At 32.5% G+C, this 24,682-nt stretch overlaps 1 protein-coding gene across 4 annotated transcripts in view; it reads right to left on the reverse strand.

Annotated features, from left to right (window-relative positions):
- FSTL5 (follistatin like 5) overlaps nt 1-24,682 on the reverse strand; it is a 683,263-nt gene that overhangs the window by 426,941 nt on the left and 231,640 nt on the right. For all 4 annotated transcript variants that reach the window (XM_072773810.1, XM_072773809.1, XM_072773808.1 and 1 more), the window contains exon 4: nt 11,468-11,716. In XM_072773810.1, the coding sequence (XP_072629911.1) occupies nt 11,468-11,716 (249 nt within the window). The remainder of the gene's footprint in view (nt 1-11,467; nt 11,717-24,682) is intronic.

The raw sequence follows: 24,682 nt of genomic DNA on the forward strand, positions 1-24,682 counted from the left end.
CACCTTTTTTGCACTGAAAATATTAGTATTTTTCAAGTGAAAATTAAACAGTAATCACTTTGTCTTATAGAATTAATTTACACACGTGTCTGTTTTGAAAATAAATGAGTAAATGTGGGATATACAAAAGAAATGATGGATTTGGATAAAGCATAAAAACTCCACCTCAAAGCTAGAGATTTCTAGTGTTAATATTCTGTGCTTGTTTGGGAGTAGATGAGGGTCCAATGACCAGAGATCTATAATGTCAATAAGTAGTGCCAAATGTCTTTCTCCTCAACGGAACATTAACATAGTCAAAACATGCCATGCACTACATATGGGGCATTAGGTTCTCTGGGTTTTTAGAGACATGCATTAAACTCAGGATCTACTACATCACTACACCTTACTTAATGTCATCCTCTACCTGAAAGTGGAGTGAATGGCCAGTAGCTCCTGGGTTGTTAGGGTGAACTTTGTCAGAATGAAGACGAGAAGCTTATAAAGAAACACTGTCCACTGATAAGAACAACATTTAGTGCCTTCCAAAGCTACAGGAGCTAACATACGTGATGACAAGGTAAGACTAGTTCTCCACACATTCCTTTTGAGTTCTAACTTCCCTGTTGTTGTTTTCTAAATTTGATTCCTTATTTCTTGCCAGTTATGTTTCTCAGGGATCCCTGATCTCTCTTTTAATTTGGACTTCATACTCCATTAACTGCCAAGAGGAAAACCTAAATGTCCATACACAGCAATTGAACATAATGTGGCACATATACCCTATGAGGGAAAAAAAAAATGTTCCACTTAAACAGAAGGCAAGTGGGTTTGTTATGACAGAGTAATTTTGTGTCCTTGAATATTAATTGTACAGATGTTAATCTGACCTCATATCATGAGTCCAGAAATGGTGGAAAACATCACTGGTCATTAATTGATTTGTCTAGCCACTCATCTCCACTCAGCAGAAATAAAAACTGTGTCATCTCTATTCTTGGATATAGCATTGAGAATGGGTCAGCCACAGGATTAAGCGTCAATAAATAATCACTGGTGAATGGTTAAAAAAAATTGTATTTGCTCATACATACCTATCCATGATGTACATATGCATATATTTTATTTTTACAATATTTTATATTAATTATTATTTGAAGTCTTTTGACAAGCATGTAACATTTTGAGCTTTTATAAAATTAATCAAGCATATGTAATATTGTTCCTTTCAATTAATTACACTAATGGTCAATTAAATTCATCAAATGCTCATGCATCTTTCTGAATTTTTAATAGCATTTTCTTCCTCTTTTAGGATAAAAAATATTTCAAAACTGAATTAAATGCCAACAACCCCAGAAATAACCACATTTAATTAGTCTAACATTATTGGCAGCCAGACTGATTAAAGCATATTAAAAATTGAATCTGTTTAAATATAGAAATATTAGGTAGAAAATTTTGAGCTACCTCAAATTTTCAAATGATTTGGTTAGCTAAACAAAGCAGTTTCAACTGTCAAGAACACTGAGTTATAGAATTAATAATAAAGTAATATTACATTAGGTATTTTTTCAGGATAAATTCCCATCCAGACTCTGTTTTGGAGAATTACCTGACAATTGTTCTTTTTTCTAAAATGAAAGAAAGAAAGAAAGATCTATCTTATCTCCTTGCCCATCATAGTGATGGCTACTTGATCAGAGAGGTAGAGAGCCATTGAAATAAAAGAGCTTTTATGAGCCTATATGCTTTCCAAAGATCTTGGAAAGGTACGACCTGGCTAACTAGTTTAAACACATCTCATTACTGGGAATGTTAACCAAGAGGCACAGATGTAAACTGAATGTAAGCATAAAGAAGTTAAGCCAAAATATGTGATGCAATTTCCAGATTGTAGAGATAGTTGGGGAACTTGTTCTCACCTATATGCAAGCCAAGGCAAAAGACACCCACCAGGACGTCTCTGAATGCCAGAGGAGGTATACGCACAAAAGCAGAGATAAAATAATCATACCTCCCCTGAAAGATATGGACAATACGGCTTCAGACTCTTTTCTCATCTATAATTCTTTCCTGGGGAAAAAATAATCCTGGTTAAACCTAATTTTTCATCTTTTCAATGCCTTAATCAAAGCAGCTGACTATATTTGTAGAAAAGTACATAATCACAAAAGAACTTTCACTTTAAATTTATGAGCAGAGATAGAGAGTTCTTCAAAACTGCTGGAAATCCTACCATATTGTAGGTACTGCCTTGGTTTTTTTCTCCTTTTGTCTTTGTTTATTTTTTTACAAGTTCTTTCATTCCTTTGTTTCCCTCAAATCTCGAAAACCTTCCCCTCTGTCACTTTCATATATATATATATATATATATATACATATATATATATATATGAAAAGAGAAAGTATGTTCTCTTTTATATATAGTATATAAAAGATATATATAATAGTTTATTATAAAAATATTTATATATTTTATATATAAAATTAAATAATAAATATAAAATATTTATTATAATATATTTTATTATATTATAAAATATAAAATATTATATTTATTACTATATTATATATCATATATTATATAATGTATATATAATTTATTTTAATATATATTAATATATATTTATTTATTTCTTCATGAGAGACACAGAGAGAGGCAGAGACACAGGCAGAAGGAGAAGCAGGCTCCATGCAGGGAGCCCGATGTGGGACTCGATCCCAGGCCCAGGATCCCACCCTGAGCCTAAGGCAGAAGACTCAACTGCTGAGCCACCCAGGCATCCCACCTCTGTCACTTTCCACTGATGTTTCATTTCTTATTTCATATAAGAAATATATTAAATATATATGAAATCAATGAAATATATAAGAAATAATGAGTTGTTCTTATTTGTATGTGTATACATATGCAACCACATAGGAACAACACATTTTTATATCATAAAATAAGTCCATCCATCTGCACTGAAAGTGCTTATTTTTCCATTCCTTCCATTTAATGGATGAAGAATCCATGCTCTCATTTAAAGTCATATCTGCCCTTTGTCCTCTGGATCCCATTCTCTCTGGTCTGTCCTATGGTTCTGCACTGACAACTACCTCCACTTTCTCTTGCCCTATAAAATTTCCTCTCTTTATTTCCTTATTCCCATCCACACTTCTCTCTCTCTCCTAATCACTATACATATCTGCTCCTCTTTAGAGAAACACTCTTCCAATAAGCCTTCTGGAAAGTGCTTGCCATCTTACTTCCTCAGCTCTTATTTTCTCTTATAGACTCTCTTGCCAAAGTTAACCATGCTCTTAATCTTTCCAAATCAATGGTCATTTCCTAATCTCCTTCATACTTGATTTTAGCGACATTTGATTCAGGTCATTATTTTATCCTCCATGAAAAACTTTCTTAATTAGCTTCTATACATCTATACTCTCTGGCTTTCCTCCCCTGTCACTGTAGATTGTGTATATGTCTGCTTTACTTGTCCTTCTCCATCTCCTGACCTCTGAAGGTTGAAATACACTTCTATCCCCAGGACTCTTGGCTTTCCAATGTGTGCTTCCTCTTTGGTTGATCTCGACTATAGAGTCCCTTGCCTGCTCTCTTTATTAATATACTTAAAAATCCAAATGTACCTATCTTCCTCCAAATTCTCCTTTGATTTCCTGACTCATATCCTACTGAATAAATGGCATTTTCCCTTGCTTGTCTAAAAGGGATTTAAACTTATCTTAAATGCATGTGTACATGTATATATTTTCTCTTCACATCCACTTTCAAAAGTGTGAGTCCCTCGGTGTTTCACATTTCTGTAAAAGATTTCTCAATTTTTTTTTAGGTTAGCTTATTATTATTTTTTTCATTTCCCATACACTCTATGTCCACTCAACAGCAAATTGTGTCAGAGAGCCGGACAACTTTGTACTGCCACTGGCACTTCTGTCATCTTGGTTCAAACCACTGTCATCTCTCTCTTTTTGGATAACTACAATTAGATACTAATTGACCTCTTGACTTAACACCTTACTTTTCTGTACTAATGAATTTGCATCCAACGTCTCCTTAGATATCCTCAAGAGGAAAAAAATACTGGCAAAATGTAATCACAACTCATGCCTAGATTTTGGGGGAAGACCTTTAGAGAGATGCTATACAGATCACTGGAAATTCATATATTGATGAAAGAAACATATAGAAACAAGTCTTTAAAGTGATTACATGAGGGAACACATGAAAAGCTTCACATTTATCTGAGTACACACCACCCTTTGTTGTAACCATGAGGTTGATAAATAATTTATAGCTAGATGATGTGGTGTCTTGAACTAAAAACAAACTGATTACATTATTGCATTAAATTAATTTGAACTTTTATTAATTGAACTTTCTTATACTTTGCTTATACTTTGCTTAATCAAAAGAGCTACACTCTTAATTACCTATGCCTTACATTGTGCTGGAAAATGCCAAATTTCCTTTCTTCAATGTGATTCCCTTCAAGTATTTTTTTCACTAATTATCTGGATGATAACCACAGGCAAAGCTCTTCATTTTCCCACTTGGGTTTAAATGTTTATCTTTAATAGGTTTTCAAAAGTCTTCTAAAATATCGATAGATACCCCTCAGAAAGGATTTCATTGATTGATTGATTGATTGATTGATTGATGAGAGAGAGAGTTGGGGAGGAGCAGAGGGAGAAGGAGTGGGAGAGAGAGAAATCTTAACCAGACTCCACATGCAGCACAAAGCCCAATGAAGAGCTCTATCATATGACCCTGAGAGCATGACCTGAGCAGAAATCAAGAGTTGAATGCTTAACTGATTCAGCCATACAGATGCCACCCCCTCCAAAAGGATTTTAAAAGTGAAATATAAATCAGGCTAATAGAGAAAATGTTTCAATTGCATCTTCTAGAACATATTATCCCCAACTATATATGCTGAGTATAATCAATGGAAAGTTTTTCATCATCCTATTTTGCAAAGAAATATTAAAGAGAAGATTTTAACTTCATTAAAAAGTAATGGTTGTAAAAAAATGTTCTTCACTTTCTAAGTTACAGAAATGTCACCTTCTGCATTTGAAAATAGGATACTGACAAAGTAAACATAAATGAAGGTGTCAGTGAGAGGTAATGACTGATACAATATTTAAACAGTCTCAAGACAGATGAAAATTTATTTGAACTGATAAAATGTTCAGGTGCTCTCATTTTTCTAGCACTACTGAATATTGTGCTTATAACTATTAATGGAATATTCATACATGCATAGAAAACATGAAATAAAATATTAAACTAACATATTAATTCTATAACTTGAAACTGAAGAAAAACGATATGGCATGAAAATATATGAAAACAAGATAAGACTATCCATGAATTTTAATGTTAAATTTAGTTCCTATAACAAGGGGAACAAATGGGAAAACTTGACAAAAATTACATGCATCAAGAAATGCACCTAGTAAAAAAAAAAAAGCACTTAGTTTCTAAAGTTTTGGGGGTTTTTTGGGGGGGAGTAGGGGAGTAAAATAACATTGTCATATATCTAATAGATATTATATTTACAGCATAACATAAGCAAAATCAGCCTAAAATAAATCTGTGAGAAAGGTGACTATAAAAGTTTCTCAAATGTCAACTGAGAAACTAATAATAAATACATTTCTAAAGTCGAAATAGTTGTTTTTCTTTAAGTAGTTTTATCAACAATCAGAAAATTTGCTACCATAAAGTAGCCAATTATAATCTGGCAAATTCAGTTATGTAATAATTTATCCAGAATCTTTTGATGCAAGATTATAACCTAATGTAAACCTCTAAGAAAGTATGTGTGGTTTCACAGATTCAAATTTAAAATGTACTGCAATCAAATGTTCACAGGTATTGTATAAAAGTTACAGTCTTAAATAATTATTATCTGTTACTATGTTCTTCAGTTGGCTAAGAATGGTATCAAATGTGTTATTTAATCTTTAAAAATACCACCATAAGCAAGAATGTTTCTAAATAATGTCACATATTCACTATTAAAATGAAGCTTTAAAAATCATAGGCAAGTAAGATATCATGGTATTGTATATACCAGAATATTTGGAGCATATGTGCATTAAGGAGAAGAGAGAACCCTTTTTTTCTTATCTCAGTAGTATTAATTCACTATGTGAGTGTTGGAAGGTCATTTTAAAAATCTCAGTCTTATTTGACTTCTCTATAATACATGGGCTTCTTATTATGATGAGACAATAATATAATACTTGTGAGAGTGTTTTAAAATAAATAATATTCAATGTATTATTACTACTGGTTGTCTCTCTCTTCCCTTCTGGTAATAGTTTTTAATACATTTGTTAAGTAGTCAATATCTAAATTTCTTTTTTTATCATTTTTCATATTCTATGTAACTATCATTTATTTACTATTCATCTCTCCATGGAAGGTAAGTCCATATAATATGTAATGTTTGCAGAATTCTTTACAGAGTTTTCAAAATCAGAGAAGAAATAAACATTTCAAATGATTTTAATAACAAATGGTAAATTTCTGAGTGTGCACATTACAATGATTTCTACATATGTAAAATTCTATATTTTGTATTTTTATTAGAGTTACAACAAAATATATTGTTAATTTGGATTAAATGTGAGATAAATTTTAAAAGTGAAACAACTCAGTCAATTTCACATCACTAAATTCAGAAGTTTTTACTGTAAATCTACTCAAACATCAGGAATTAATCAAATTGGTTTTGATGCTGTGCCTGCTGAGGGCATTCAAGAGAACTAGACCTTCCATTTGGCTAATACTGACCAAAAGCCAAGCAAAAACAAGCAAATATCTGAGTGCTACTTCCAAAGTTTAAATATTTATCAAATGTTTTTCATGAAACGGCATAAAAGACTAGACATAAAATAGAAGTTTTACAAAGCTTCTCTTCAAAAAAAAAAGGTAATCTAAAGCCCACGTCTATTAACACAGCAATTCCTGTTATATTTTAAAATATGATTGTATCATTGGCAGCTTAGTTTTCTAGCCTAAGTTCTCTAAGTCCTATCTTCAAAAAAAAAAAAAAAAATCAGGTAAAAGAACCAATTAAAAAATGGAATATGAATGTCTCTCAAGATTATACCAAGGAAAAGAACACAATGTCAGATCTCATTCAAATAGTACACACATAGCCATAAAAACCATATTTCCCAAGTTGTTATTGTTTGTGATGCACATTTAAGTGCACAGAACATTTGCTTTTATGGCAGTTTTATTCTCAGCACAGTAAATGGCAAAAGGGTTTCTGTTCAATTGACTTTCTCATAAAAGGTTTAATTCCTTATTCATTTTGGCATAGGTTATATCTTGAGTTTCTTACTCTAGCTTATATCTATTCTCTGAGTAAGTAAATTCTGCTGTGTAAGACAGTCTGATCTGGAGTCAGAGTGAGAGAAAATGACACTTCTTATTAGTGATGTGAATTGCAGAAGTTAGAAGCCCCTTGGGGGTGGAGGTGGGGATGGAGATGACTTTAAGCCAAAACTGCCATCACAAGGAACAACTAGGCATTACACAAAAAATAGAAAGTTTTATGCTATGTGATGGGGTTCACACAGAATGTGCCACTTTTCCATGTGGATTATTTCCAGTCTTATTTGAAGACAATAAAGACTCAAAAAGGGCTTTTCGGTCCCTCCCACCCCACCCTTAATTGCCTAAAAGAATTTAAGTAGGGGGCCTGCACCAGGAAAAGGGTTATTACTGTAGATAACTTTTTAAACATAAGAAAAAACTACTCAGCATGACATAGTGAACATTCCTTTACCAAACTTCTGCTTAACCATCTCCCTGTGAATTGTCTTTTCCAGTTTGAAGGCCCAGATCCTTACCCTCTTCTTATTTCAGGACGCATATAAACCTCAGTTCCCTCTCAATGGGTCTCACATTCTTATGTGGCCCCATGTGTATATAATTACATTTATTTTTCTCCTCTTATCTGTCTCATGTAAATTTGATTATTAGGCCAACCAAAAGAATTTAGAAATGTCCAGAAAATTTTTTTCCTCCCCAACATATGTCAAGTATCATCTTAAAGCATTTGATGCCAATAAGCAAATACTACAATATTCTAATCAATAATGTTATTCTTTGTAATCACATAAATATGAATAGTAATAAATTTAAAGATGTTATATTCCTAGATCTATTATATAATTTATTTATAGTTCCATAATGATCATAAATCATTAAAGAAAATTCTTAATGAAATCTAATTGTCTCTATTTAAGAGTCAGTAATACTAAAAGCTAAGCATACTACAGGCATTTAAGTATTTAAGTACCTAATGTAATAGGAAGATATATATATACTTATAAGTATAGATATATGCATATATTTAAAGATGTAAATATAGATATAAATCTTTTTAAACTTGTACTATAACCTTAATTTTAAAACAATCAATAAACATGATTGTACAGATTAATCTATTTTAATAAGTTTAAATATAAATGGCAAACCTGATAAATTTGATATGTGAAATAGGACTTAACTTGAAATAAGTGAAATAATTAATGAATAATGCAAACCATACCTTCTTTAACATTGTCTTAAGTATTTGATAGTAATTTCCCAGCTTTTTTTTTTTTAAATCATCAAACTCTTTTTATTCTGAGAGAACCGTAGAGTCATATGGGGTTGTAGGAAATTAACAGAGATTCCATGTGCCCCTTACCCAGTTTCTACAAATAGCACATTTTGAAAATAGTACATAGTACAATATCATGACCAAGATGTCATCTTTAACACTACCTATTGATCTTACTCAGATTTCTTGTTTTGCTCGCATTCATTTGTGTGTGTGTTTATTTTTATTCAAATATGGCACATGAGTAGGTCCTTATATTCACCACCATAAACAAGAAGATATGGAAAAGATATTTCAATATTTTTAAAAAGTAATTTTAAGGCACTGGTAAACTTTTAAAGCAGATGTTAGTAAACTTGTTATGGGAAGATCCAGACAAAATATTTCTATGCTTTGCAGGCCTTAGTATCTCTGTTATAAATACTCAACTCTTATTTGTTTTACAAAAACACCCAAAGAAGTTTTCTAAATCAACAAATGTGGCTCCGTTCTAATAACACATTACTTTATGAGAAAAAAAAAAAAAAAAAAAGGACTGCGACCTGTGTTTGGCCTCTAGGTTCTTGTTTGTTGACTCTTATTCTAAGGTTTACATAATTACCTTTTATTAGATCTAAAATATGAAATGCTTTTTTTTTAAGGAGGAAAACTCATTCTTGTTATTTAGTTTGTTGTGATTTTTTTTCTATTAAAAAATCTAATTAAACTTAGGTTTTTAGCAGTTCTTGAATTTAATATTTTGATTTGCTTCTTCCTTTGGGCCATTATTGAAAACTATATAATTACAGACATTCTACGGATTATAAAGTTCACAATCACAAGGATTAATTTTGGTCATTACAACTATGTCAGGCCTTTAGCTATAATGGCCAACTGCACACCAATAAGACAGACAATTTATGGTTTTGTTCTATATTATTTAGTTCATTTCTGTTGAAATAAAGTCCTTTCGTGAGATATATACATGTTAGGCAAAACCCCAAAATGAATAAATAGAAGACAAGAGACCTGAGAAGTATGTAAACCCTTGGTAGCTAACCCAGATAATATAAATTAATTTTTAATACTACAAATACTGAGATAAGACAGTATTTTGATTTACAAGTGATGAGAAAGTATTTTGAAACAACCATAGATTTGATTAATATACTTAGTATAATCTGAAAAACAAGAGTTTTTCAAACCATTGTTTTATGATTTCACAAGGAAGACCATATTCTTGGCTATATCCAGTTCATCTATGTCCATACTGATATTCATATGGAGTTGCCTTATGCCTAAGCATCCAGCAATAAAGGTGAACATTAGATATACCAAATGTTTTTTCTTACATGATATTTAATATCATGCGTTCCCACATAATCGATTGCTGGGTGTCAGTTGGACAAAACCTCATTTTAAGAGTATGACTCTAAATTACCTTAGAGAATATTATTCATGTTTTATGATGTCATGCACCAGTGGCATAGCTATATTTCCACTGCACCATCTCAGATCAAAATGATAGAAAAAATACTTTCTCTCTCTCCTTCTCTCTCTCTCTCTCTCTCTCTCTCTCTCTCACACACACACACACACACACACACCACTCTTTCATGAGGTTTAAAGCACAATGCTAATAGAATTAATTTTAGTTATTTGTAAAATAGATTTGATAGAAGGGAATAAATTGAATTGAAACCAAAGCAACCGCTATTCTTTCTGCAAAAGAAGAGAATCTGATATGATAAAATTTTCTGTGCATGTATTCAAGGGCACGTAGTTCCTGTGGTAAGGAAACTACTATAATTTTACTTCAATTATATCAATGGGCCTCTAGTCACCACACTGATTACAGAGTATTACACCATACATCATTTGAAAAGCACTATGTATCATTTTATTCTCATCTTGGAAATAAAACTTTATTTACTCTACCATGTTTGAAAAGGGAGAGACATTTTACCTTAATATCAGGCAAGTCTTAAAGTGTAAATAAACGTTAGGAAGATTATGAAAAAATAGGATGGGAACCAATTGAAAATTAGAAATCAAGTTGATCACTAACTTATTCAAATGATGGAAGTTCTGTATATTTAACATCTCAGAATTTCAGTCTGGGCTATGACTATTAATAAGCAAATATTTTGTCCAGTAGAAACAAATAAAGATAAAATAAGTTTATGAATAAATGATATAAGAACGTTCAATGATTTATTTATTTATATAGAATGTTAAAATAATTTCTCAAATTACTAATTCAGCAGTACTTTTTCATAAACAGTTACCAATGGTTTTGAGTACCTTGAAAGTAAATACCAATATTTTTAGATTTTAATTTGTTGTAATCCCAAATTTACTAATTAAATTTAGCAGAGTTATTCAGTTATTTCAATGGACATTTACAGGTTCCATATAATCTGAATTATGTGGTGAAAACTAAAACCCATCATTTTTAATCAGGAAGAAATGAGATGTTATCACAGCATGGCTTGGCATTCACTATTCACTCAATTCCACTCCAGGTGCTTTTTGCTGGGTGGATTTGGCCTGTTGACTGAATTGGCCTCCCTGTGTCCTAAGATAACTGCCATGATTGGGAAGCCATATGGTGCAATGCTGTAAGCTATATTAAATTTGAGTCATATTTTGGCCAACTTTGTGCTCATAATTGAGATTCAGAATTTTATCCATGTAAATTTCTATATACTTACCGATTATTGATGTAATTACACTCACATTTTTTTCTTTCCCTTTTTAAATGCTTGCTGATATAAAATCATGCTTAGAGTTTAAACTTAAAGGCAGTTGTTGAAAAAAGGAAAGTAATAGAAGGTGACATTTTAGGTCCACCTTGTGTTTACCTTTAAAGAAGCAGTCTTCATTGTGAACAATGGTGATCTTTTGTTTTTTCAGGCAAGCAGCTCTATGCACTTCACAGTGGTTTTCATAAAATTCTCCATCAGATCCACACACAGGTTTGTAGTGTGGCTTGCAAAGGTCCATGCAGGCACATTCTGCTTGCCCTGTCTCTCTGCTGATGACACAGTGCCTTCCCAAACCACAGTATTTATTTTCACAAGACCCCAAAGGACCATCCTGAATCAGGAATCCTGAGGATAAAGAAGAGGAAAATAACTTGTATTCATATGTCTAAATAATAAGTGCATGTCAAAGTATGAAATAAAAAGAAAAGCTAAGAGAAATATAGTATAATCAGGGTTCAGTTGTTCTCAGTGGAAAAGAGACTTGTATCAGACAGGTAGATGACCTTTTGAAATCACTCTGAAATTCCAGCCCCCCTCCCCACGCTGTGCTGTAGCACTCTCTTCTCCCTCTTCAATGAGTAGTGTGGTCCTCAAGAACATGATCTCCCAAATTAAACTGCTCGAGTTCAAATCCTGCCTCTACCATTTATTAGCTTATGTCTTTGGATAAATTATTTCTTGGAGCCAAGGTGTCCCATCTGTTATACGGAGGTAATTATAGACTGCCTCCTAAAGTTATACAAAATATAACATGTTATGATCCACAGGAATCATGTCCCTGCCATAGAGTAAATGCTAAATAAATGTCAACTTTCACAGTAATAAAATTCTGGATAGGAGAAATGAAATAAGAGAATAGAAAGTAATTGTGCCTTGAGAACCTCTTGGTGGGCTCTGATAGCTGATCTCTTTTTGTTTTAACCTTTGCCACTGGACAATCACAAGTACACTTCTCAACTAAATGAATAAATAGCAAATAATTCAGTTTTCTTGTTACTTATTCAGGTTAACAATCTCCATCAGCACCAAAAAAGAATAGATGGATCCAGCAGTCTTGTACTAAAACCAAACTAATCAACTTGAATCACTCTGATAGGCAGATCCGGCCTTTCTCCTTTGAGAATTTATCTGACTGGAGAGTAAAAAAAAAAAAAAATATATATATATATATATATGTATCAGTAAACTGAATATACACACACACACGAGACAGACATACACACAGATATAATATATACATACATGTTCACATATGCATGTGTGTATATGTGTGTATAACCATCAGACACCTACTTTTTTTTAAAAAAGAAATAATCTGTGAGGTAAAAAAATTACAGTAATTTTCTTAGATATTTTGCATATTTTTATTTTATTGATTTAAAATCATCTCTCCACATGGTAACATCATAATGATGAAGAACACAGATTCTCATCCAGAGTTCAAACCATAACCCCACCAGTTGCAAGCTTCAGGATCTTGGGCAAGTATCTAAGACATCTGTAACTCAGTTTCTGCATCTGTATAATAGGCATAATGCCATATTCTCCTAGGGTTATCAAAATGAAAGGGCTTGGCACATATAAAACTCTGTTTAATTGCTAGTTATTATTACTATTATTATTACTATTATTACTATTATTATTACTATTATTATTATTATTACCTTTCTAGAGACTAATTTTCTTAAGGACAGATATGTACAAATGAACACGTATTTTAAAAAGTAATTTTGTTTTTAAATGATACCTATATAGTACTTTTACTTTAATACATACATGTATTTCCAAATGGAGAATAGTAAATTTAACATTACAAAAAGAAAAGGCCAATACTATTGACTGTTTTTTCCTAAAGCATGTCTTTTGATAGCAGTATAAATTGGAATAAATTTATCTTCTTGAACCCTTTGATACCATATACCAATTATTGAGAAAAGTCTATAAAATTTTTAAAAATAAGAAAAAGAAATAAAAAGATAGCATAATTTACTGAACAAATCTCCCTTATGTAGTGTTATTTCATATGATAACTCATTGAAATATTTTAATAAATTTTGTAAAATATATTTAATAAGGTAGTTCCTGAAGTTTGGCACACATTAAAATGGCCTAGAGAAGTGGTTAAAACATTCATTCTGCCTCTAAGCCACCTCAGAGTTTTTGATTCAGTAGATCTGGACTATGGCTAGCCCAATATTTATATTTCTAAGTTCCCATGTGATGATGATACTCTTGCTTCTGGGATCATACGTTAGGGTCTTTGATTTATTGCATTCTATTTTATATCCAAAATAAATAAAACACAAAGAAACATTTAGGCAATACTCTTTAAGTGGAAAAGATGAGAAGTTTATAATGTGATTAAAAACATAAAATAATGCAAGTATTTAGGAGTAACTAAGAAAAGATAAAGAAAAACAAACTATTAACTAGGTGGATATAATACTGGGCAAATTTTTCTATGTTTGCATTATTGTTTTTTAATGTTTAATGCAATACATTTTTTAAAAAATCCAAAATTGTATCAGTTGTAACTATAAAATATGACTGATTTCAATTTGGAATATCTTTTTCCTCATTCTTATGCCAGTTTTTATGCCAGTTGTTGATCTAATGTTTATAGAGTCCAAGATGTGACTATCAGGAATCTGACTCACATACTAACATTTTGTATAATTTTATACCTCATATTTTCTTTGTGTTCTTACTATCTAATTCTAAATTGGTTTTTTTTTGCTATCAAATAGTTTAAGATTTACAAGAGAATAATTTATTTTTTACTATCAAAGAATGAGTTTAATGTTTATTGAGAGTCTGAACATTTTACATTTTAGTCACAAATGAGTTGGCTAACTGAATCAGTAGTTTTCTTTTGGGGGAGGAATGCTTTGCTAAAAATGAACTCATTTCTGGTGTATCTGGGTTGGTGAATTGCTTTCCCAGATTCTCTCCTCTTATTTTGTTCCTCTCAAAGCCTGTACTCCAGTTCGGAGATTTGTATTGGGATATTGGCCATTTTCTAGAAGTTAATGAACTAGCTAGAAGCTGCATGTTGCATGTAGTTGCTACAATTAAAGGAAATATAATTAATTCATATGCAATCCAAAAGAAAGCTCATATTATGTAAATGAACAGCTAGAACATATCCTTTCTGACAGTAATTATCCATGACTAACGCTGAACTTAAGTTTCAGCTGAGATTAAATCAATTTAATCTGATCAACATGTCAAAGATTTCTTTTAAGTATATTCAGTCAGATGACACATTAAATGAATTTTAATCAAGAATTTATATCCTGCTCTCTCATAACTTGATAAAACAGGCATTTGTTCCCAAAAAAGTGCTTTATATGCACATCATTTTAGAATTTCTATGCCTTCAGAGCATTATAAAAAACAGATTTAAAACAAAGATGAAACCTTAAAAGATGAAAGACACCAAGTCATAAAGCAAAATAATTCTATGGAATTCTAAAGATGGTCATTTCAGATTCTCAATCATGAAATCGTCTTCAAGTCATACACACACACACACACACACACAGACGTATATATACAATTTATCAAACAGTACTTAATATAGAATGGATGTAGATTGAAATAAACTTTATTAAATGTACTCATTTTTATTTGCAAGGTTCTGTTACTTGGTATAGGGTAGATAAGGGAACTATAGATAAGGTTACTTCCTAAAGGGTAGAAAAGAATAATCATTGTCACTTTTTTTAGTGGCTCACAAAGGGTATAAGGTGGGATTTGAGGGTGCCCAAGTAGTGAGGCAAAGATTTAGGGGCACATTTAGGGACACAAAGGAGAGTGAGATGGATAATAACAGGTAAGATCTCACAAGCAATGTATCATGCATAGTTGAGTTTATGTCCTACAAATGGGTGGAGTTCAGAAGGCTGCTCTAGGGATAGAGAGAGTATGAAACAGACTGGTACTGAATTGGAAACAGGAACTAATAGTGCAAGGGATCATCAGGGGAGGGATAGGAAACTGAATGAGAAAAAAATCAGAGAGGGAGACAAACTGTGAGACTCAGAACTCTGGGAAACTGAGGGTTGCTGGGAGGGGGATGGGGTAACAGGGTGATGGGCATTAAGGAGGGCACTTGATGGGTGTTATATGCAACTGTTGAATTATTGAAAACTACATCTAAAACTAGTGATATACTGTATGTTGACAAATTGAATTTAAATGATAAAAAGAAATAAAAAAAAAAAACAGGAAGAGCAGAGGAAGGAAAAACCCAGATTTGATGAGCTAAGTACCTCTAATGATTCCAATCGAATATAAACATAATTAAGTTAGAGTGCCAAGTTACTTGAGGTGTTAATTGTCTCATAAAAATGTATAATGCTGAAGTGCAAAATATAAGTATTATGTTAACTTTGTTGAACAAAACAAAAGGTTTTTGGTCAGAAAACAGGGTTATAGTCTTTGCTTTTCTACTACCAAGTTGTCTGACCTCATCCAGGGTGTAATATCTTGATATTCAAATGGTAAGATGGGAGGTAAGTTATCTTTAGATTTACTCTCATCCAATCCCTTCATTTAAGAATGCTTGGCAAAACACAATTTTAATAAAAGCTAATATCTGAGGAATATATTAATAAGCTTTCTTTAGCATGTTTCATATTTAAACTCACCTGCACCAAACAATCATATACTTCTAATTCCCTAGTTTAAATATTTTCATATATTAGAAACATCCTCAGCCATACAAAATGTAAAATTATTTTTAGCGTAGATTTTCTAATTTCTCTTTTCTAAGATTTTATCACTATGTGTTCTATTTTTGTATCATGTTAATAATTACAACAATGGACCATAAAGTCAGAGTCCTTTAATTTGTATTCCAACTGTCACTACAAGTGTAATTTTTAGGCAATCAGTTAAAATTGGTGAGCCTTAGTTTCCCTAACTAGATCATAGAAGAAAATATGTATTATTTATTAAATTAATAAAATGATTGATAAGATAATATGATTGATCCCACAAGAGGATTCTGTGAGATAATGCACTTGATCTGCTTGTCTTAGTATGTGTTTAACAAATATAGTTATAATTGTTAAGAATTATCATTTACTATAGACTTGACATGTAGACTATATGGACTTAAAACACTGGAATGAATAAAGAACAACTTTTGACAACTCTACCTTTTATTATGTCCATTAGAAATAAATTTATGGGAGTGTGGAAATGTGTTTTTCCCAAATAACCTATTTAAATTTTCAAGGGTACCACTACATAAAAATTTCCCTCATCTGCAAAAACAAGGCAAAACAAAACAAAACAAAACAAAAAAACCCTCAAATTTATATGATTACATATTTTGCTTTAAAAATAAGTATAATACTTCAGTGACATTTTGTTATCCACATATGGAAAAGTTGCAAAACTCTTCAGTAAACACAAAATACAGTTTCTTGTTGCACACTGTATTTTTGTAAACTCTAACAAAATACATTCAGTCCTCACAAACTTCATGGCAAGTACCAGTTCCAGTAAATATTCCAATGCCTGCAGAAGATTGAGCACAGTATGATCTTTTCATGACTTTTAATGACTGGGATATGTATGTCCTGCTGTTATTTTGTGAAGTTGGTCAAAACAAGGCTGTCTGAATGATAGGTGGCCCAGTGTGCCACTATTGAAAGAGAGTTTGAATGGTCACATGTCTGTACTTCAGTGAATTTGGAACCTTCTTCCCCGTATTATTTTAGTCAGTCCATTGGACTTCTGCAAGCACCTTCATGTAATTCTGCAATCAGATTTATTTTAAAAGAAGTAAATATGAAAAACGTAAGTAAAAAAAAAAAAACCCACAGGAATTCAGTTAAATTCCAACCATCCAAGTTACAGTTTCTGTTTAAATCGAAAGACATTTTTGCCAGCACAGATGATTGTTGATGTGTCGTTTCAAGAAGTTCGATGATTTGAGATCACTAGCTAGCATGCTAAGTAACTTCTTGTTTAATGTTCTCAACTGCAGTACAATTCCAACAGAAGAACACTGAGAGAGCCTAAGATACACTCTTAAAACTCCAATCTCAACTAGGAACCTTGATAACAAAGCACACAAAATTTTTTCCTCATTATTAATTTTATCTTTCCAAGTCCCATCTAGGAGCCACGATTTCCATATTAACCTAATATTTCTATCTTATTGAGAACTTAGAGTAGTACTCGTGGTTAGACACTTTACCAGATAAAAATACTCTCATCATCTGTGTGATTTATTTAGATTACGGAAATGGGTTGGAAGCTAAAGAAATCTCACTTGATAATAATTTCCATTAATAACTGGAAATGCAATGGCATTATAGGTAGGCTAGTAGATAGATAAACTGAGAAACAGACGGATAGATCACAGATGAGAATATGGCATTTAAGACCTTTTTTTTAGATGACAGTGATTATTAAAAACAAAATATTTATTTTTAGATATTTTAGTTCTGTAAAGATTTTGAGTGATTAAAAGAAAAAGTATGTCTTTTGCTTAGTAGTTAGATGCTACTGTCCTCTATAAATGATGTTGATGGATATAATAAATAAGAAAATAAATCAATTAGCATACATAAAATAAAAGTTTTATTTTATACAAGTGTATGCAATGAGAGTAAAGACATATGCTAAATCATCTGTGATACTTAAACTATTTCAGGCTTTGGAATAAACCCAGAACTTTACAAAAATATTATTTCTTATTTATTTAAAAATTTAAAACCGTAGATGGATTTTCTCAAATAATGTAGATATTTTCACACTTGAGAAAGAATATTAAATAACAAAATAAAATATTTAAAGTGAAGATCAAACACTGTAATGGAAGGGTAGATTTGGGTAGGTAATCTTCAGATTCATTATAATGCTGATTGTTGGAGTCAGACCAACCACATGGATAATAGGGAATTGAGGGAGAAAAGAAGACAGCAATTTCCATTAGAACTGTTAAGAATGATTGCCAGAAGAAGAATATTGCTTTTAGAACTTAAAAGTTTCCATTTTAAAACCCACTTTAATACATTATTTTTAAGATGTTTAATTTCCTTTAAAAAATTGTATTTCTTGGGGTGCCTGAAAGGCTCAGTTGGTTAGATGTCTACCTTCAGCTCAGGTCATGGTCCCCACGTCCTGGGGTCAAGCCCCCAGCCAGGCTCCCTGCTTAGTGGAGAGCCTGCTTCTCCCTCTCCTTTTGCCCCCGCCCCCCGACTTGTGCTGTCTCGCTCTCAAATAAATTAATAAAATCTTTTTAAAAAAGAAAAATAATTCTTCTTTACAAAAAGTGTTTTTCATAGCTTGATTTTATGTTTTTAGTTAATAGACTTTCTTTTTTCGAGCATTCGTAGGTTCATAGCAAAATTATGTGGGAAGTACAGAGAGTTTCATACCCAATCACAAAAAGGCAAATATGATATGATTCCAATTATGAGCTCCTTAGAGAAGTCAAAATCATGCAGACATAAAGTAGGATGGTAGTTTGGCAGGGGCTAGGAGAGGGGAAGTGGGGGGTTACTGTTAATGGGTATAGAGTTTCAGTTTTGCAAGATGAAAAGAGATCTGGAGAACTCTGAAGAATGAGAGTGATGACTGCACAATATTACAGTACTTAAATACCACTGGTTTGTATACTTAAAAATGGAGTAAAAAGGTACTTTTAGACATATTTTACCACAATTAAAATTTGGAAAAAAAAAAAACATTAAAGTCGAAAGAGTCCCTGTATAGCTCCTCCTTCCAAAACACACAACCTTCTCTACCATCAATGAAACCTGATCATCCACTATTTTCAAAAAAGAGCCTTTGTTTCCTAAGAATCAACTTAATAGCACACCCAGGACTATATATTTCCATGACTAAGTTATAAAACTTCAATCTCTGTCATTTTGGGGGTTCTTTTTTTCCTCTTTGAGGGTGTAAATCAATGTAAGGGAGGGTTTTATGAAACAGCAAGGCATGAAATATCAAATACATTTAGTGTCAGGTTGAGAATACACAGTTTGTTACTTTACAAATCTAACTCCTATTCCCCTGGTCACTCAAATGCTTTGCACTTTAAAAAATAAAAACAAAAACAAAAACAAAAACAAAAAACAAATAGGGACTCCTGGGAGGCTCAGCGGTTGAGCGTCTGCCTTCAGTTCAGCGTGTGACCCTAGGGTCCCAGGATCGAGTCCCACATGGGGCTCCCTGCATGGAGCCTGCTTCTCCCTCTGCCTGTGTCTCTGCCTCTCTCTCTCTCTCTCCCTCTGTGTCTCTCATGAATGAATGAATGCATAAATAAATAAATAAATAAATATCTTAAAAACAAAACAAAAGCAAACAAGGGACACCTGGGTGGCTCAGTCCATTAAGTGGCTGCCTTCCACTCAGGTCATGATCCCAGGGTTCTGGGATGGAGCCCTGCCTGCACCGGGCTCCCTGCCCAGCAAGGAGTCTGCTTCTCCCTCTTCCTCTGCCACTCCCCCTGCTTATGCTCTCTCTCTCTTTTTCTCTCAAATAAATAAAATCTAAAAGCAAACAAACAACAACAACAAAAACAAAACAAAAAGCACTGCCTCTATTCTCATCAACTTATTTCTTTCAACTAACTACCTACTTCTCTCTTCAGCCAACTGTGGCTTAAATCTAAGTCAGATCCAGTTTCTCCAAAAAGTTTATCTTCTGAATTCTATCAATTCCCTTGGCTTAGGTGTTTGGAACAAAAGCAGGTGTTTTTGGCTTTTCATGCACTTAGTTTATTAGAGGTAACAGACACAGGTTCAATCCCCAGCTTGAATTGGACAAAGGTCAAGGAGAAAATAAAAGAAGACTACCTCAAAAGTATTATGTCACCACCTTATAATGTAAAGGACATATAATCCAGACTAGTAGGGTTCTAGAAGGCATTCTAGAGAAGAAAAGTTTGCATTGTATGGGAATTAGTCATGTAAAGTAGAGAATCCAAAAAAAAAAAAAAAAGATTTTTAGCAGAAGTATGAATATATGCGCATGATGATTCTTATGTTACCAAAATGCAGAGGTTATGGCTGAGATTGTTAGAAGATATGATTAGCAAATTAGGGAAAGGATTTATAATGAACAGCCCTGAAGGCTAGGTTAAGGATGTGTTAGTGTGGCAATGGAAGCTGGTATTTGGCAGTTTTAAGAAGGATTATTTGTGGTGCATAGAAATGAAACACCAGTCAGGAAGCTACCAGCCTGGCCTATGTGGCAACAAGGAGTCAGAACAAGGAGAGTTATAAGAAAATCGATATATGGAGCAATAGGGTATCAGCCATAAAGAGAGGAGGCCAAAAGAGTAGCTTTGAACATGAAGAGTTTAAGAGTAGTTTTAATAAAGGTAACCTTGTGAATAGCATTGTAAGTGGTTGAAGACTTAACAGTCTCAATATTTTTGGCAATAATAACAGTAAGCACAATAAATAATTGGCTGTGGATTAAAATGACACAATTGAGGATGGAATCCAAGTGCTTTTAATTGCATCAATTTACCTCACTGTGTTATTTTTCATAAACAGTCATCTCACATAGAAGAGTGGGGAAGTAAGACTATGGCACTCTTTAGAGAAATGGTTTTACTTGTCAAATGTGGGGGAAGGATTTGACAGGCCGGGACATTCACCACAATACTGATGAGGAGGACTTGGTGGAAGGATCTGAATGGGTGAAAAGCGACAGCAACTCAAAAGAAAGTGCTGCAAGCAAGGTACAAAGAACAGGATACAGATAGGGGAAATAAGGGAGTTTTCTGAGTTCTTGCCTAATAAATTGTTTTATATCACTTATAGTCACGGAATTAAGTCCAACATATTCTTTTCAGCTGAAATGACAATCTATTATGATGTTTCTCTAATACATATGGAACATTAAAAAAAATTCTCTTTCCATCCACCGAAATAAACAGGAGACTTTTTTTATACGTAAAATCCCCAAGGTCTCAAGTCCTCTGTCTTTTTAAAAAAATTTACTGTTTATTATCTCCTTTATATTAATTTTATATTAAGTTCTAATACATATGTGCTTTTCTCATGTGTCTGAAAATTAAGCTGTATGTAGCATATATACGAGTTACATAGCTTAAGACTAATTATTTTAACAATAAAATGATTATCATATTAGACTTTTTAATGTATTTGTCTTTAAAATCTTATTTATTTATTTTTTAATTCCTACTTAAGTTCCAGCTAAGGAACACACAGTACAATATTAGTTTCAGGTGTACAATATAGTGATTCAACGCTTCCATACAACACCCATGCTCATCAGAGAGAGTACACACCTTAATCCTCATCAACTTTTTAATCCATTCCCCCACCGTCTCCTCACTGGTAACCATCAATTTGTTCTCTAAGAGTCTGTTTCTTGGTTTGCCTTTCTCTCTGTTGTTTTTTTTCTGTTGCTTGTTTTGTTTCTTAAATTCCACATATTGTTTCTTCCTTTGACTGACTTATTTCACTTAGCATAATGCTCTCTGTCTCTATCCATATCATTGCAAATAGCAAGATCTCATTCTTTTTCGTGCCAGAGTAATATTTTACTCTGTGTGTGTGTGTGTGTGTGTGTGTGTGTGTGTCGCTTCTTTATCCATTCATCAGTGGATCGACACTTGGGATATTTCCATAATTTGGCTATTGTAGATAATGCTGCTATAAACATCATGGTGTGTATATATCAGATTGAATTAGTATTTTTGTATCTTTTGGGTAAATATCTAGTAGTGCAATTGCTGGGTTGTAGGGTAAATCAAGTTTTAAATTTTTGAGGAACCTCCAGAGTGTTTTCCAGATTGGCTGCACCAGTCTGCATTCCCACTGAGTGCAAGAAGATTCCTTCCCCTAACTCCACATCCTCGCCCAACACTGTTGTTTCTTGTGTTGTTGATTTTAGCCATTCTGACAGGTCTGAGGGGATATCCCTTTATATGTAGCAATACAGGTCTACTTTAAGAAGTAAGAAAAATCTCAAACAACCTAATCTTGTACCTAAAGGAGCTAAAAAAGTGCACCAAACAGAGTCTAAAGCCAGCAGAAGGAAAGAAATAATAAAGATTAGAGCAGAATTAAATGATATAGAAACTTAAAATAAAAACAACAATGGAGCAGATCAGTCAAACTAGTTCTTTGAAAAAATAATAAAATTAGTAAACCTTAGCCAGACTTATCAAAAAGAAAAAAGACCCAAATAAATAAAATCACAAATAAGAGAGGAGAAATAACAACCAACACCACAGAAATACAAACAATTATTAGAGAATATTATGAAAAACTAGTGAATTGGACCACCTGGAAGAAATGGATAAGTTCCTAGAAACATATAAAATACCAAAACCTGAAACAAGAAGAAATAGAAAACTAGAACAGACCAATAGTCAGCAAAGAAATTGAATTAGTAATAAAAAAATAAACTCCCCAAAAAATAAAAGCCCAAGGCCAGATGGTTCCACAGGGGAATTCTAGTGAACATTTAAAGAGTTAATATCTATTCTCCTCAAACTACTCCAAAAAATAGAAAAGGAAGGAAAACTTCCAAATTCATTCTATGAGGCTAACATTAGCTGAATATATTTATATTTAAATTTTTATTTAGCTTATGTTCCACTATGATTTCTAGGTTTTTGGTCTTACCTCTATTTTTACCTCTATTCTGTAGCTCTATATATTCCTTTTTGTTTTTTGTTTGTTATTGTTGGTGTTTTGCTTCATATCACTGTTTATTATTTCACACTTCCTAAAAAAACTTTAGTTTTCAACTTATTCCATGTTTATCACATCTACATATTTGCAATCTCATTTTTCCACAAAATAAGATAATATTTTAATTTATTGTGTAACCAATGCAAAAGTTTTTCAGTTGTTTTGAAAGATCATTTTATTAATTTTATTAGGTAATTGAATTGTTTTCTTAGCATTCCAAATATTTTGATTGTGCTGTTCTCATCACTGGGTGTAGATTACTTTCAAATCACTGATAAACTCTCTATGAGTTATTTAACAGAACACAGTATCACACACTATAATACATAAAATAATATTTTATCATTTTATAAAGGTTGTAATTTCCATATGCACATGATAGTCTCTACACTCACCTTTATATCATGTATAATGTGCTAAGATAATATTCTTGTTTCTCTATTTTATACTGCTGGCAGACAGATATGGCAGATTTGGTATGAATTTAAAAGTTATTTCATGATTCGGCACCTCACTTTCCCTACTCTGCCAATTACCGGGCATTGATCCTCTTTTCCAGGGGTTTTTCTCTCATTTTGCCTTTCAGGATCTAGTGCGGTAGGAACTCACGGGACTGGTATTATATGGTGTTTATAACTTGATGACTATTCTTGTTCCTTTCCACATCTTCTCTTTCTTGGATGTACAAGTTGTTATAGAACTTTCTACAAAAAGGTAATCACCCAAGTACTGAAAACTATGCTAATATATGTGCCATTTGTATTAAGCTCCAAAGGACCTTATGTTTTAGTAGGGATACGACATAATTAAAACATAAATATTTCATAAGGTGTGGAGATACAAATTGTTACAGAATTTTGGAGTAGGAGATTTATTTTGAGTAAAAGTAATAACAAAAGCTTCCTAATAGGAGTCATACTTGTTCAGAGATTTTAAAAATTGGCTAGGATTTTGATAGGTAGAAATTGGTTGGAAAAGGAAGAACACGGAAAGACAGAAAAGCAATATTTTATGCCCCATAAAACTTGGCTCTTGTATCATTTTTAAATTTTTTTTAAAGATTTTTATTTATTCATAGAGACACAGAGAGAGAGGCGGAGACACAGGCAGAGGGAGAAGCAGGTTCCATGCAGGGAGCCCGACGTGGGACTCGATCCCAGGTCTCTGGGATCAGGCCCTGGGCTGAAGGTGGTGCCAAACTGCTGAGCCACCTGGGCTGCCCTCTTGTATCATTTTTATATGACCCTTACAAGTAGTTTCAGAAAATAATTCTTAAGTTGGGAAGCCAATCCTTATCATTGTCCCAATGAAGGAAAACTAACAGAGCTTATGATCTCTTCTTAAATTATTTATTTTTAGGTAATTATCATATATTTTCAAAAATTACATAAAATAGAGTTGTTGCTATGTAGTTCTGAGTTCTAGCTCTGAAATACAGAAACATCTGCAAATCAAGCTTCCTTTCTTGACTATCATTTATGAATACTAACTAAAGTATTCTTTAGTTTAGTTAGTTTTTAGTATTCTTTAGTTATAGTATATTAAAGTATTTTCCTAAGTATTTTCCCTTTATTAATATTTGTAACCTATATACTAAGTTTTATTT

This window comes from Canis lupus, chromosome 13, assembly GCF_048164855.1.
Source record: "Canis lupus baileyi chromosome 13, mCanLup2.hap1, whole genome shotgun sequence".
In the NCBI taxonomy this organism is placed as follows: Eukaryota; Metazoa; Chordata; class Mammalia; order Carnivora; family Canidae; genus Canis; species Canis lupus.